Source organism: Sciurus carolinensis, chromosome 10 (assembly GCF_902686445.1).
Source record: "Sciurus carolinensis chromosome 10, mSciCar1.2, whole genome shotgun sequence".
NCBI lineage: Eukaryota > Metazoa > Chordata > Mammalia > Rodentia > Sciuridae > Sciurus > Sciurus carolinensis.
The window spans coordinates 2,164,414-2,177,583 of record NC_062222.1 but is presented as its reverse complement, the minus strand read 5'-3'; the positions used below and the strand labels follow the sequence as shown (position 1 = coordinate 2,177,583).

The window sequence follows — 13,170 nt, the reverse complement described above, 5'->3', positions numbered from 1 at the left end:
CCGAGTGCTGTTCGCTGCCCTCCCGGAGTCCGCTGCGGAGCTGCGGTTGGCAGTGTTCTTGTCATGTATACATGTCGTCGGGCTCCCGCAGCGAGATGGCTCAGCATGCAGTACCTGGTCTGGTGGTGAAGGATGACCACGGTGCCGTCGGGGCTCTCGCCAGGCGGGTCCAGGTGGGAAGGCTGGCCTCCCTCGCCCACATGCAAGGTCTTCAGTTTACAAAATTGAAGCCCAGTGACTCTTACTGTCAGTAAGCAAGGGTTTAATACACCAAGACACTGGGTCAAACACGCAAAGGATCACCATTTACCATTAGAGATTTAGTCTGTATTTGTGTGTCATCTATATCCTGAGTATTTCCATAAGCTCTGTGTGTGATGTATATTTAATGGCTGTTGTCTTGAGGGGACTTTGTGACTGCTGCATCCCTACCCACTGGACGTGTGATTCTGATCATGGTTTTGGCTCTTCCCAGTCTTGGTTTCTGCATCTCTAAGAGGTCAGCACTGGCTCCGCTTGCTCACCAGGTAGCCTGTGACACTGGCATGCCTGGAACACTCAGTAAATGTTGATGTTTCTTGTCCCAAATGTCCACAGAGTGTCCATGCTTTTGGAAATGACCCAGTTCACACAGAATGAACCACACAGTGTTTCGCTGACCTGCCAGGGCAGGCCTACTGCAGACTTAGTAACCTCGAAAGGGTCAGTAGGGCCCTTGTTCTGAATCTGCATCCCAATCTTTACCCTTCCTGGCACTTTACATTCTCCAGGAACAAGTCAGGCTGCTCGGCTCTCATGGGGCAGCACTGCTGTGACCCAGTGACACTCTCCCTCGACACTGTCTGAGATTTCACTTGCATAAACTGCTAGACAAGCTAACCTCCCATAAGACGTGGGAAAGAAGTTTCACTCCAGCTGTGTCCAGAGGACACCAGAATAGCGGTTGATAAATCTGACCGTGAGGGGCAGGTCAGTGGGTTGTCGCACCATCCTGCGCGTCAGTGTCTGTGACGCGTTTTAATCTCTGACTTTTGTTCTTTTCTGATTCATGTGTTGTCAGTTCGGCATCTCTACACTGGTGTTTCCTCCACTGAAAGTGATAGAGAATTTTGTTTCTCGTTTAATATTAAAAAAAAAAAAAACCCACTGGGCAGTTAATAAATGTTCAGTGGTGTCAACTGAGAGAAGAGCCACCTACACAAGACAGATCCTGTTTACTGCATTCACTCTGCAAGGTAGCCATGTGTGGCATGCTCCATTATTAATCTCTTTCTCTTTTCCAGCTAGAGACAAATGGCTGCCCTCTGACCCACAGATCATATCGGAAGGTCTTTATGCCATAGCGGTGGTGCTCAGCTTCTCTCGCATCGCCTACATCCTCCCTGCGAACGAGAGCTTTGGCCCCTTGCAGATCTCTCTTGGAAGGACTGTGAAGGACATATTCAAGTTCATGGTCCTCTTCATCATGGTGTTTCTGGCCTTCATGATTGGCATGTTCATACTTTACTCTTACTACCTTGGGGCCAAAGTAAACGCTGCTTTTACCACGTAAGTAGAGCATCTTATTAAAAAGATTTGATGAAGAGGAATCCTAACAGGTCCAGACAAAGCAAAAGAAAAATTTCAATTACCCTAGTGAAGGTGTTTTTTAAGAGCAGGAAAAAAAATTCATAAAAAACAGTCGGTTCTTGAATGTGATTATGTTGCTCCACAGATTCATCTCTTTTACCTTGGTGAGCATTTGACCACAGAATCAATCAGGATTTGGAAAAAATCCTGGACAAAACCTGCTATTTTAAGAGAATGGGATAACAGATTTCTAATACTGGACGTGTCTTTCATTATGTATAGTGTTAAATTTAGAGCTGTCATTTTGTAGCTAGTACTACTCTGTTGAAACAGAGGCACTGGTTTATTTTAATGAATCACTGAACCCTGCAGGGAGGAGAGTGAGTGGAAAGCAGAGCTGAGTGTCCTGAGCCCCCTGCAGAGGTGACACCACTTCCTGCCCAGGGTCACACTGGTTTCTGCACCGTGACTCGCCTCCTCCAGGAAGCCTTCCCAAGCTGGGTCGTTACTACCCTGCAGTCCCTCAGTGTGGAGGTACCCAGACTGTGGTTGTCATGGCGATCATGATACCTCCCCTGTATCTTGGTCTTGCTATGAGGAAATCCTACCCTGACCACTCCCTTGGTTCCCTGTAAAGCCACAGCTGGAGACCAGCTTCACTCTCAGCAAGATCCCTGTAGACTAAAATAGAATACCAACCTTGCAGACATCTGAATGGTTCTGAACTAGTTTTCTAAATAGTTAATATGGAGCAGGTCATAAAGGTGAAAGAGACCTGAAACGCACTTTATTGTAATGAAGGAAAACAATTCATTTGAACCTGCTGGGGGAAATGACAGGGATCCTGCACAGTGCCACCCTGCCCTCCTCCCGCTTTGAGCTCCATGGGAGCTTGCTTTATACCTGGCGCTTTCTCCACTTGTGGGGGCGGGGGCAGCAACACGGTGAAGTGGAAAGAACGAGCTGGAGAATCAGGCAGAGCTGGACTTTCCTGCCGCCTCTGCTACTCTCTAGCCCAGGCCTTTGGGTACTCGCTGGTGGCTTCCCAGGGTCATTTTCCTTATTTTTAAAATAACACAATGCGGTTTAAACAAGGCTGTCGTGAGGACCACGCGGCGCAGGGAAGGGAAGCCCCTCGGCGGCGGGCGCTCTCTGCCAGCGTCTCCCGGTACCGCCCTGGCTCTGCAGCTCGCACCCACCCAGACCCGAGAGGTTCAGGGAGCGGGCTTCGCAGAAGCGCCAGGGCAAGGAGCGGAATGTCTCCATGCGCTCAGGTCTGCGCAGAAACACACGGGCGGTCGCTGTCTCACCTCCATCAGCATCTGTGCCCTGACATCACCCCGCAAACGTCCCCAGAGGAAGGGACACCTTGCTGGTCAAACCTCTGTCCCCAGGCCCCGCCCTCCATTCCCTTTCTCCATCCATATTTGTCAAATGAATGAATGCATGAACAATCAATAGACAAGTCAGCACTGGCCCTGCAGTCTATAGAATTCATTGTTACTTAGGATCTGTTGAAAAAAAAAATTTTTTTTTTAAATACGGTTCCCATAGAACCGCATAAGAGAACTTGCTTCTGACCTTTCTTGTAATGGAATTTTACTGGTAACTGTTTAAGGACTATTTATTCAGTTCCCAGCTCAGGGATCACAAGTCAGCACATGACAGAAGCGGCCACGTGTATTGCCAAAGTCAGTTGAGGAACTAAAGCAGGTGATTGGTGTGGGGACCACGGGCGCTAATAGTCTTGATGGAGGAACCGGAAGTCCTGTAATCAAGGGAAACGCACCCCTCATTCTGCTGCCCTGCTTCATGTCCCGCTAAGGATCCTTTCCAGGGAGGTGATGCGGTTCGCCCTCGGGATCTGTGGGCCCCTTGTAAGTCCGGCCAGCCGTGGGTCATGAGTGGTCTGGAAGCACGTCCTTGCTGAACAGGTGCAGCCGTTTCTCCTTGTTGGTCCCTACACAGCACACAGACGTCTGTTTCAGCAACTGTCAGACAGTCGCATCATATGGAGCACCGTAAGCCACCTGGAGATGGTTTCAAGCACGTGGGAGATGTGCGTAGGCTAGTTGTAAATGCTAAGCCATTTCTTTAAGGGACTTGGCACCCACAGACATCCTATCCCCAGGGCATCCTAGAGCCCAACCCCAAAGATACCCCGTGGTGACTGACTATTCATTATGGTGACAAAAGATTCAGAGAGGCATCTACAGTGACAAGCTGGTCCCTCCCCACCCCATCAGTCTGCCAGTTCTCCCCAGTTCCCAGAAGCACTGGTGTCTTTGGGATACATTGAGATGTTTTTTCATGAAGTGGAATGTTAAGTGTTTGTGTCCCCCTTGTCATTCGACTGACAGAAGTTTTCGCAGTTGCTGAGTCTTGTTTCTTCACATAATGCTTCTCTGACCTCACGGCACGTGTGCAGGAGACAGACCTGTCTCATTCCCCATGGTTGCATGGCCTTCTGTCGTCTGGATGCACCAGAATTATTCAGCCTATGCCTTGCCTATCTAGGCTGTTTTTATTCTAAAATTAAATTATTTCATAGCAAATGATGCGGCAAGGAACATGTTTAAACATTTTTTTTGAAGTAAATACATAATTTTAATTTCTGTTCTACTCCAGGAAAACTGACTTAAATATCTAAACCATCTACCACATCAAACTTCAAACTCTCATCCTCCCAGGAGAAAGGAATGGACATTGTGATATGACCTCAGCTTTCTCCTGCCGAGTGGAGAACTTTCCTTTGATGGTCCTTCAGAAAAGCTCAGCTGGCCAAAGCCTGAGAGGAGAATTTCTATTAACTATCATTAAATTGTTAAAAGTAGTTACTAGATGTTTATTCTGATTGCGTTTTACATCTGTATAGTGTTCAGCCCTAACTGGTTTTTACTTCTGAATTTGTAATACTTAGAACCTTTAATCAATTACTCTGTCTCGTTTTCTCAACAGTGTGGAAGAAAGTTTCAAGACTTTGTTTTGGTCAATATTTGGGTTATCTGAAGTGACTTCTGTTGTGCTCAAATACGACCACAAGTTCATAGAGAACATCGGATACGTGCTTTATGGAATATACAATGTAACTATGGTGGTCGTGCTACTCAACATGCTCATTGCTATGATCAATAGCTCATACCAAGAAATCGAGGTACGCCCACTCTGTCCCCAGCGTCTCCCCTTGCCATCCACTCTGATGGCATGTGACATCTGCTTCGGTGCCCTATGTTCACAAAGAGGCTCATACCCGAGCAGGGAGCTGGGCGCAGCTGTGTTCCCCTGCACAGGCAGTCACCCCGGCTGGTTCTTCTGGGAGCACAGGTCCCTTGACTTCCCTCCCACTCCACCCTTGCGCTCCAGAACTCCTGAAATTGTGGCCTGCATGTACTGGCTATAGGGAAATTATTGGCTCCCAGGTCAGCCAGCCCGCCATTCTTCCTGGTGGAAGAATTGCTAGATGCCTGGAAACATGGATAGCATTCTTTATCCAGTCAGAATTTCCAGGATTCCAGAAACTGCTTTTGGTCTTGGGCTGGGCTTGGATTGGTAGCATCTTCATCGCCGTATATATCTTCTTACATCCTCCAGTTTTGTGTTCGGTGTCTTTCCAGTGCCTAGCTGTTGGTGGCTCTGAGAGATCCCCATGTGTGTTTTAGAGCCTCATGGTAGAGTGTCCCCAAGGCAGATGTTTGCTCCTCCAGAAATGGAAACCCCAGTGCTCTGAACACCAGTGTGGGTGCATTCCTGCCCATCTGGGCTGGGTGACTCGAGCGAGCCAGGCTCCTCCACCCTGGGCCCCTCTTCCTTTCTTCCACCATAATGGCCATGCCCATCACCATAGAGTGGCTACTGGGGAATTACTGTGACATTGGGGAACATGTGACAGAAACATGAACTCCACAAAGCAGTTGATCTAAATCCACTTTTTGCTTTGCCCGTGGAGCATAATATACCATATGCATAACCCGGCTTGGATGGTCTGGGGAGGGGAGAGCGTGGGTAAAGAGAGTTAGGGTAAAGAACTAACATTGATCATGCAGAACTGGTGGGTGGTCTTTTTGTCTTGTCTTTGGGTAAGGAATAGGAAATTCTGGTTAAATTTTACTGACTGTAGACAAAGACATATAGAAAAGAAAAAATTTAAATGGGTTTCATAGAATTGATACTCAGTTTATCCCATAGGCATAAAGAGATCATATGCAGATAATTATGTATAAGTTCCTTACCTATTTCAAAAGTTATTTATATTCATTGCTAGAATTTACATTGTGAATGAAATATTTAGTTTTAAAAATTAATAGCTAATTTAAAGTCAGTAATTTCTATTTTGCAACACAGGATGACAGTGATGTAGAGTGGAAATTTGCTCGTTCAAAACTTTGGTTATCCTATTTTGATGATGGAAAAACATTGCCTCCACCCTTCAGTCTGGTTCCAAGTCCAAAATCGTTTGTTTATCTCATCATGCGGATCATTAACTTCTCCAAATGTAGAAGGAGAAGGCTACAGAAGGATCTGGAAATGGGAATGGGTAATTCAAAGTCCAGGGTAGGTATTGACAACTTACCATGACCTTAAAATCCATGTTTTGTCCCTTTCTCCTTGTCTTTTGATGTGTGTGCAGTAATTTTTATGTGTGAACTTAGAAGACATTGAAAGTAGCCGCGCATCCCGCGGGCCGCCATAGACAAAGGCTTGATGTCTGCCTAATGTTTCAAGAGCCACTTGTCTATGCCCCGGGTGGTCAGAACTTCATGTGAACACCTGATTAAAAGCACACAGACAAGACTCCTTTCACTTGTCAAAAGTAAACAGAAACTCATTTTAGGGAGCACTTTGTTTCTGTGCATTCCATGTTTCTCAGCTGTGATTCTGAAGTTAAATAATTTTAACCTCAGATTCTCCTCTTCCTGTTCATAGACTTGGCATGGCTACACTGGGCTGAGTAATCTTTTGTCCATTATATCGTAAAATAGTCGGCCTGAGAACTCCTCAAATAACCCTGAGTGCCCCTCTTATAAACAGCAAGAATGGTCTTCCCCCAGGTGTCCCAGTTGAGTCAGACCTTAACAGCTGATGGCACCTTATTAGCATGAATTTGATTTTCAGAGATGAGATTGGTACAGGAGGCATAATGTTATGGGCAAACTTCAAATAAGAGTGAAGGAGGAAGACTGGAGAAAATGCACGGGCTTAATATACAATTTTTGTCTAAAATTGTGAAAATGGCCACAGGATTTTAGGTGAATTCCCTGACATACAGGCTTTCCTGAGCAGAGGTGGGTATTTTTTCTCAGTTGAAGCTGGGGGAAAGAGGATTAAGGCAATTTAATTTCTTGCTTTTTAAGATAGAGGTGAGTTTGCAAGATTTGTTACAACCTGGAATCTTACTCTTTAAGAAAGCCAGATGTTAAGTCCTTTTGGCAGACCTGGATGTGGGCTCTCACAGCGGTCAGGTGGCAGGGTGATGGTGGGTTATCCCTTGCCAAGATTCGAACAGAACCCTGGAGGCACGCAGCCAGAAGCAGTACCCACCAGGGAGACAGCCTTGCTGTTGGCCTGGGCTTGGACGCTGGCTCTGGGGACTTAGAGCAAGTAGCAGGGACAAACCACTTCACCCTCTGAGCTTTAATCCCTTCCCCTGAAGGAGGAAGCTCTGGGGTTATTGTGAGCACTGTGTGAAATGTGGAAAGTTCCAGCCTCCACAAATACCAGGGCCCTTCCTTATCCACAGTCTGCACAGTGCTGTGCAGCACACTTGAGCCTCCTGCAGCTCTGCGAGGCAGGCGTCACCCTTGTTCCATGGGTAGTTTAGACAACCAGACCATGCAGATTCCTCCCCTGGCAGGCCACCTGGGCCGGGTCAAGCTCACTGTGGCACTGGGCTGCCTCTGTGCTCAGCAGCGAGTGCCTCCCTCTCCCTCCCCTGAGCTGTAGTTTCAGCTGTGGGGCAGCTGGTGTCTTACAGGGGCCTGGAGCTGTCATCCTGGGTAGCTCCTGGGCTGCTGAAGCTGACTTTACTGGGAAAGGTTTTAGTATAAAAAGGAAGTTTCTCAGGTGTGGGAGTTTGCAACTCTAGCACACCCTAGGGCGGATCTTGAAGTTTTCTTCTTTCTTTCTGTAGGCCCTGAGTCCACTGGCCTCTTTCCTGACCCTATCATAAAGTAGAAAGGGGAAATCAGGTAGAGGAGAGCACATTGAGAGAACTGCGGCTGCTGGACCCCTCTAAAGGAAACTGGCTTCTCACGGAAATGAGGGCAGCGCTCTACGTAGGGTGTCCACTGAGGGTGTCCCCTTAGGATGCCGGCTCCTGCCTGTATTGTGCCTCTGGCAGGAAAGGGTCCTTTATCTCAGGGAGGGTCTGAAGCAGAAAATAGGTTGAGCGTTGATCTCTGGAGAGGCAAGAGCCTCAGCTTCCCAGGCTCCCCACATCTGGCTTAAATGGCCATTGTGGTTTTTTGTTTTAAGTTGCACATAGACCTGTTCAGAGCTCTTTAATCTTATGCACAGTTATAGACACTCTTGTAGGCTGCATTTAGTAACAATTTGGAGAAATCCTCTTTTCCTGTTTTTCTTTTGGTAAGAGGGAGGCCCCTGGAGGAGCCTTTTCTGCTCGCCTGGACAGCTAGCCTGGGTTGGTAGGCAGACACTGACCTCCAGTGGCCAACAGGAAAATTAACTCAGCTGGGTGAGGTTTTTCCCTAGAGCTGCAGACCTGTGGGAGGGTCAGCACCTGATGCTGGTCAGAGCCACGACCCCCTCCCCGGCATCCGGCACCTCCCACAGTGCAGTGGTGGGGTCTCAGGAACTGGGATCAATACGCCTTTTAGGATGGGGGTCCCACTTTTGAGCCACATCTTCTAGGTGGCCACATGACCATGAGTAAGAGGTCACTCAGGAATGGACGGCCCTCTTGCTCTCATTCCTACCCAAAGTCTAGACTTTAAGAAGAAAAGGAGAAAAAGGGAAAGAAACCCGAAATTCTTTAGCCCAATTCTCTCCCAAGCGTGACCCTGGCTCCTGTAAGGCCAAGAAGCTTGAGAAGATGTGTTCCGTGGGCTCAGGTGCTGAGGCTCTGAAATTTCACGTGTTATGCAGGCCTGCAGTGCACTCTGTTCCTGTCTGGGAGCCACCGAACTGCTTCCCTGGACCTGGGCTTCTAGGTGCCTTGCGTCCTTGATCAAGACCAGGTCCCGGGAAAAACTGTTTAGTAGGAGCCAACTTTTAAAAACGTGTTCTCGGTCGGCAGCCCTGTTACTGCCCACCTTGCCAAGGCTCTGACCATGTGAGCCCGTGTCCCACCTAGATTTTGCCTTGGGAATTGTATGAAATCACGTGTAAACCTCAACCTCCATGAGGCGATCCTCAGAAATGTTACCAAGGAGAATGCAGTAGACTGTGCTTCTGATTCCAAATAAATGTATTCTAATTTACTAGGTTAATTGTATTTTTTCCTAGTTAAACCTCTTCACTCAGTCTAACTCAAGAGTTTTTGAATCACACAGTTTTAACAGCATTCTCAACCAGCCAACACGGTATCAGGTAAGAATTCCTGAGACATCTCTCTTTATCTGTATGTGTGTCGTATGTGTGTGTCTGTGTGTGTCTGTGTGTGCAGAGTGAGTGGAACTGTGAAGACGGGGACAGAGAAAATGAGAACAGAACAGGCTAGTTGGAGGGGACTTTAGAAATCAGTCCAAGTGCTCCTCCCCTCCCCTCCCCTCCTCTCCTCTCCCCTCCCTCTCCTTCTCCCTCTCCCTCTCCTTCTCTTTCCCCCTCTTTTTCTCCTCTTCCTCCTCCTCCCTCTTTTGGGTGAGGAAGAAGAGTTCTTTTTCCAATATTGAAAAAAAAGTGTTACTATAATTTCCAAAGAATGTTTGCATAAACCTTGAGCTGGACAAAGAAGTGGGAGTCAGAGTATATTAGATAAATCAAGCTCTCACAGTGTGAAAGCCAGACGCTTTCCACCGGTTTCCCTAGGGCAATCCATCTTCCAAGTGACTCTTAGGCCGTACTATTTCAACGCCACTGTTTTAAAATACCTTTTGTGCATGATTGTAATCCTAGCAGCTCAGGAGGCGGAGGCAGGAGGAACGTGAATTCAAGGCCAGTCTCAGCCACTTAGCAAGGCCCTAAGCAACTTAGTGAGATCCTGTCACAAAATAAAAATTAAAAGGGCTGGAGATGTGGTTCAGCGGTTGAGCACCCCTGAGTTCAATCCCCAGTATCTAAATAAATACATACAGTGCAATACCCTTTGCATTTGCTGCTGGCTGTGACACTTGGATTCCATCCCCCGGCTTGCCCATTTTGAGTCTCTGCATTCTGGTGTGTGCAAGGTGTCATGAGGACCAAGGGGGTGACAGTGTCTAGTGATGCTCAAGGAGCGGGCACGCCCCTCACGCTGCTCTTGTGGAAGCTGGGATTGGCTCACTGATTGACAAAGCCGTGCTCTTAGTGGTACATCATGTTCCCTTATGTGGTGTGCTTGGTTTATTTTATCGGTCTCCACTGACAGAAAGAGGATATTGCCGGTATTTAACAATGATAAATAATACTGCCATAAATAACCTTGTACACTTGACATTTCAAATGTGCAAATGTGTAGCATTTTCTGCTTAAGCATCTGTGTGTTTAATTTTTTAGTCATTATCAAGCTGTTTTGATGGCGCTTGTAATGTTCACACCTGCAGGACACCTATTAAGTCTCGGCTTCCTTCTTCATTCACACACGTGTTGTCAGAGGCTTGGGTCTCAGCCAAACAGACACGAGAATGGGCTGTCTGTGCGTCTTCACCGTGAATGAGATTGACCTTAATTTTATGTTTAGGGTTCTGTATTCTTAGGACCCAATGTCTATCTGCTTTTCTTGATGACTTTTGGTATAAATTAAGAGGAATTCTTAATATTTGAAAACACAAGCTGTTGAGCTTCAGGTTGGGAAGGTTCTCGCCAGTTGCTGTGGGTCTGGGCGTGTTGTTGCCTCCTGCCTCCCTACTTCTGCGGACACCTCGCAGACCCATTAGGGCTGGAGGTGTGTGTGTTCTCTGACAGGACCTCCCATCTGAGATTATTTAATAAGCCTCTTACCCATATTTCTTAAATTCTTTTATCTTTTACATGAAAATATAACCCAGGTAGAATATATTTTAGCATAATATGTGGGGTAGGGAAATTAATTTTTTCTTCCAGATGATTACATAGCTCCATGTGTTTGAATAATCTTTTCTATTGATTTGAAATTCTGCCTGTATTATTTACTAAATTCCAGTATCTATTTGTATTTATTTCTAGTTTTTCCATTCTGTTCTGTTGGTCTTTCTATTCATGCTATATGAACATATAATTTTAATTATTGTAGTTTAAAACAAAATCAAACAAATGAACCCCCAGGCACAGGTATTCTTAACCCCGAACTCTTATTTTACAACTTCCTTACTTCCTTTGCTATTCTTCCTCTCTCTGTCTCTCTCTCTCTCTCTCTCTCTCTCTGCCCTCCCCCCCCTTTCATTCTCCCCTGTCCTGTTTGAGTTTTAGAGTAGACTTGTCTAGTTTACAAAACAGCCTGTTGGTATTTTACTGAGATTATGTTTATTTAAGGAGAATTACCATCTTTGTGGGGGGAGGTCCTGGGTTGATCCCTAGAGTGCTCCACCACTGAGCCCCTGCCCCAGTCATTTGTTTTATTTGGAGACAGGATCTTGCAGGCTGCTGGTACTGGCCTTAAACTTGCAATCCTACTGCTTCAGCCTCCTGAGTGGCTAGGATCACAGGTGTGTGCACAGCAAGTGACATGATGTAAGATCTGACATCTCATGATGTTCTGATTTCCTTTTAAGAACATTGTGCCTTTCTACTGCTTCAGATCTTTGGTATCTTTAATGTCCTGTGACTAGTCTTCATATTGTTCATATTAATCAGGATTAATTTGGTACAATTCACATAGAACCCCAAATACCAACCACTAAAGGACTAAAAGAAAAATGGATATTTACTTTTCTTTCCTGTTCAAGAATTCAGGAGGTGAGCTGGGGAGATAGCTCAGTGGTAAAGCACTTGTCTAGCATGCATGAGGCCCTGGGTCCAGTCGCCATCACCACATTAAAAAAATAATACCAACAACAACAAAAAGAATTCAGGAAGTGGTCATTCTTTCCCTTTACCTTCCTAGGTTCAGTACCAGAGGTCTGCAAATTGAACTGTGAAAAGACAGGCTAACAATAGGGTAAATTAAAATAAAATCACCCAGCTAGAATTTAGAGCTTACATGTATCTTGCCAAAAAGCAATAAATTTGTTGAGAAGTGACAAGATGAAGAAGATAGAGTTTTGGCTCCTAGGGGTAGCAATGGTGGAAAGATAAATATTTGGGGAATCGAATGGAGGGCTATCTTCATAAGGCTGCCTTGTGCAGACCCCTCCTGGTGCTGACTTTCTGTCCCCAGTGGGAATGGCACAGCCTGGCCTGGGAGAGGGGAGGGGGATGTTTCTCAGAAGGAAATTTAAGTCCCGCTTTCAGGCAGATGGAGAGAGGGTAGATGAAGTGCCTGAGGGAGTACTTAGCAACTGCAGGTTGAATTTGAATCCCTGAACAATAAGTAAGAGAAAAGAAAGGCTCTGGCTCCTTTGGGGAGAAGGCATCCCACCACCCAGATCTCACTCCTCCCCCCAGTCCCAGGGGAGGGTTGAAAAAGGAGCCTGGTTTTGTTTGCAAGAAGGACCAGCTGGGTCTGCACTAGCCGCCACTCAGTTCCAGCTCTTGGAACCTTTTTCTAGGCCTTCAGTACCGTGGACAGAGAAAATTCGTAGTCTACACCATGAAGTCGCAGTGTCCTTCTGAACTGGTGATTCATGAGCTCCTGCCAAGGAGTCCAAATGACTCCTGGAGATCTCTGGAGGGTGGAAGATAATCTACAGCCTTGACCGAAAGAGGAAAATCCAATAACTCTGTTATTGTTCAATCTGATTTGGGTATGGAAGATAGATTTCTAAATGGCACTTTCGCTTGTTGCCTGTGAGTTTCCTGGTGGCTTCCTGTAGCACTATGATCTTAAGACAGATCAAGCAGGATGTGCTGCTGCACAGAAGCATAGGTGGCCATGAGGGACTCAGAGTCAGCAACTGAGAAATCTGCTTGGACTCCATTCTGCAAGGTACATCATGACATTCCCATCGCGTCATCAAGATATCGGCTCCACAGCCAAGTCCCAACTCAAGTCCCCGCCCCGCCGCTCACCTTTTCGACTGTGTTGAAGACCAGAGCCAGGCAGCAGCTCAAGAGGTGGAGGGGGATCTCCTTCAGGGAGAGACAGGGGAGAGACCCGGAGGAGGGACTCTGCTTCTGCCCCAGGGCGCCACCTGGGCCCACCAGGCAGGCCACCTTCCAGAGGATTCTCATGAACTCCCTGCAACATGAACCAAAGAGACTTCTTGCCTTAGAGGGGCTGGGGCTTGGTGCAGGGGTGTGTTTAAGCTGGAAACATTACAGTGGAGTTTCTGTGGGATGTGGGACCAGCTAAAACCACACCAGACGTTGAAGGCCCATAAGCCTATAGCCCGGTGATGCGTGTGCCTTCCTCTCTTCCCCTCAGGGAGGGAA

General features: G+C 46.8%; 1 protein-coding gene across 7 annotated transcripts in view; it reads left to right on the top strand.

Annotated features, from left to right (window-relative positions):
- Positions 1 to 13,170, top strand: part of Trpc3 (transient receptor potential cation channel subfamily C member 3) — a 58,955-nt gene that overhangs the window by 38,836 nt on the left and 6,949 nt on the right. For 4 of the 7 annotated variants that reach the window (XM_047566761.1, XM_047566760.1, XM_047566764.1 and 1 more), the window contains exons 7-10: positions 1,284 to 1,548; positions 4,528 to 4,723; positions 5,911 to 6,120; positions 9,031 to 9,114. In XM_047566761.1, the coding sequence (XP_047422717.1) occupies positions 1,284 to 1,548; positions 4,528 to 4,723; positions 5,911 to 6,120; positions 9,031 to 9,114 (755 nt within the window). The remainder of the gene's footprint in view (positions 1 to 1,283; positions 1,549 to 4,527; positions 4,724 to 5,910; positions 6,121 to 9,030; positions 9,115 to 13,170) is intronic. The other 3 variants (XM_047566763.1, XM_047566762.1, XM_047566766.1) reach the window with 2 other exon arrangements.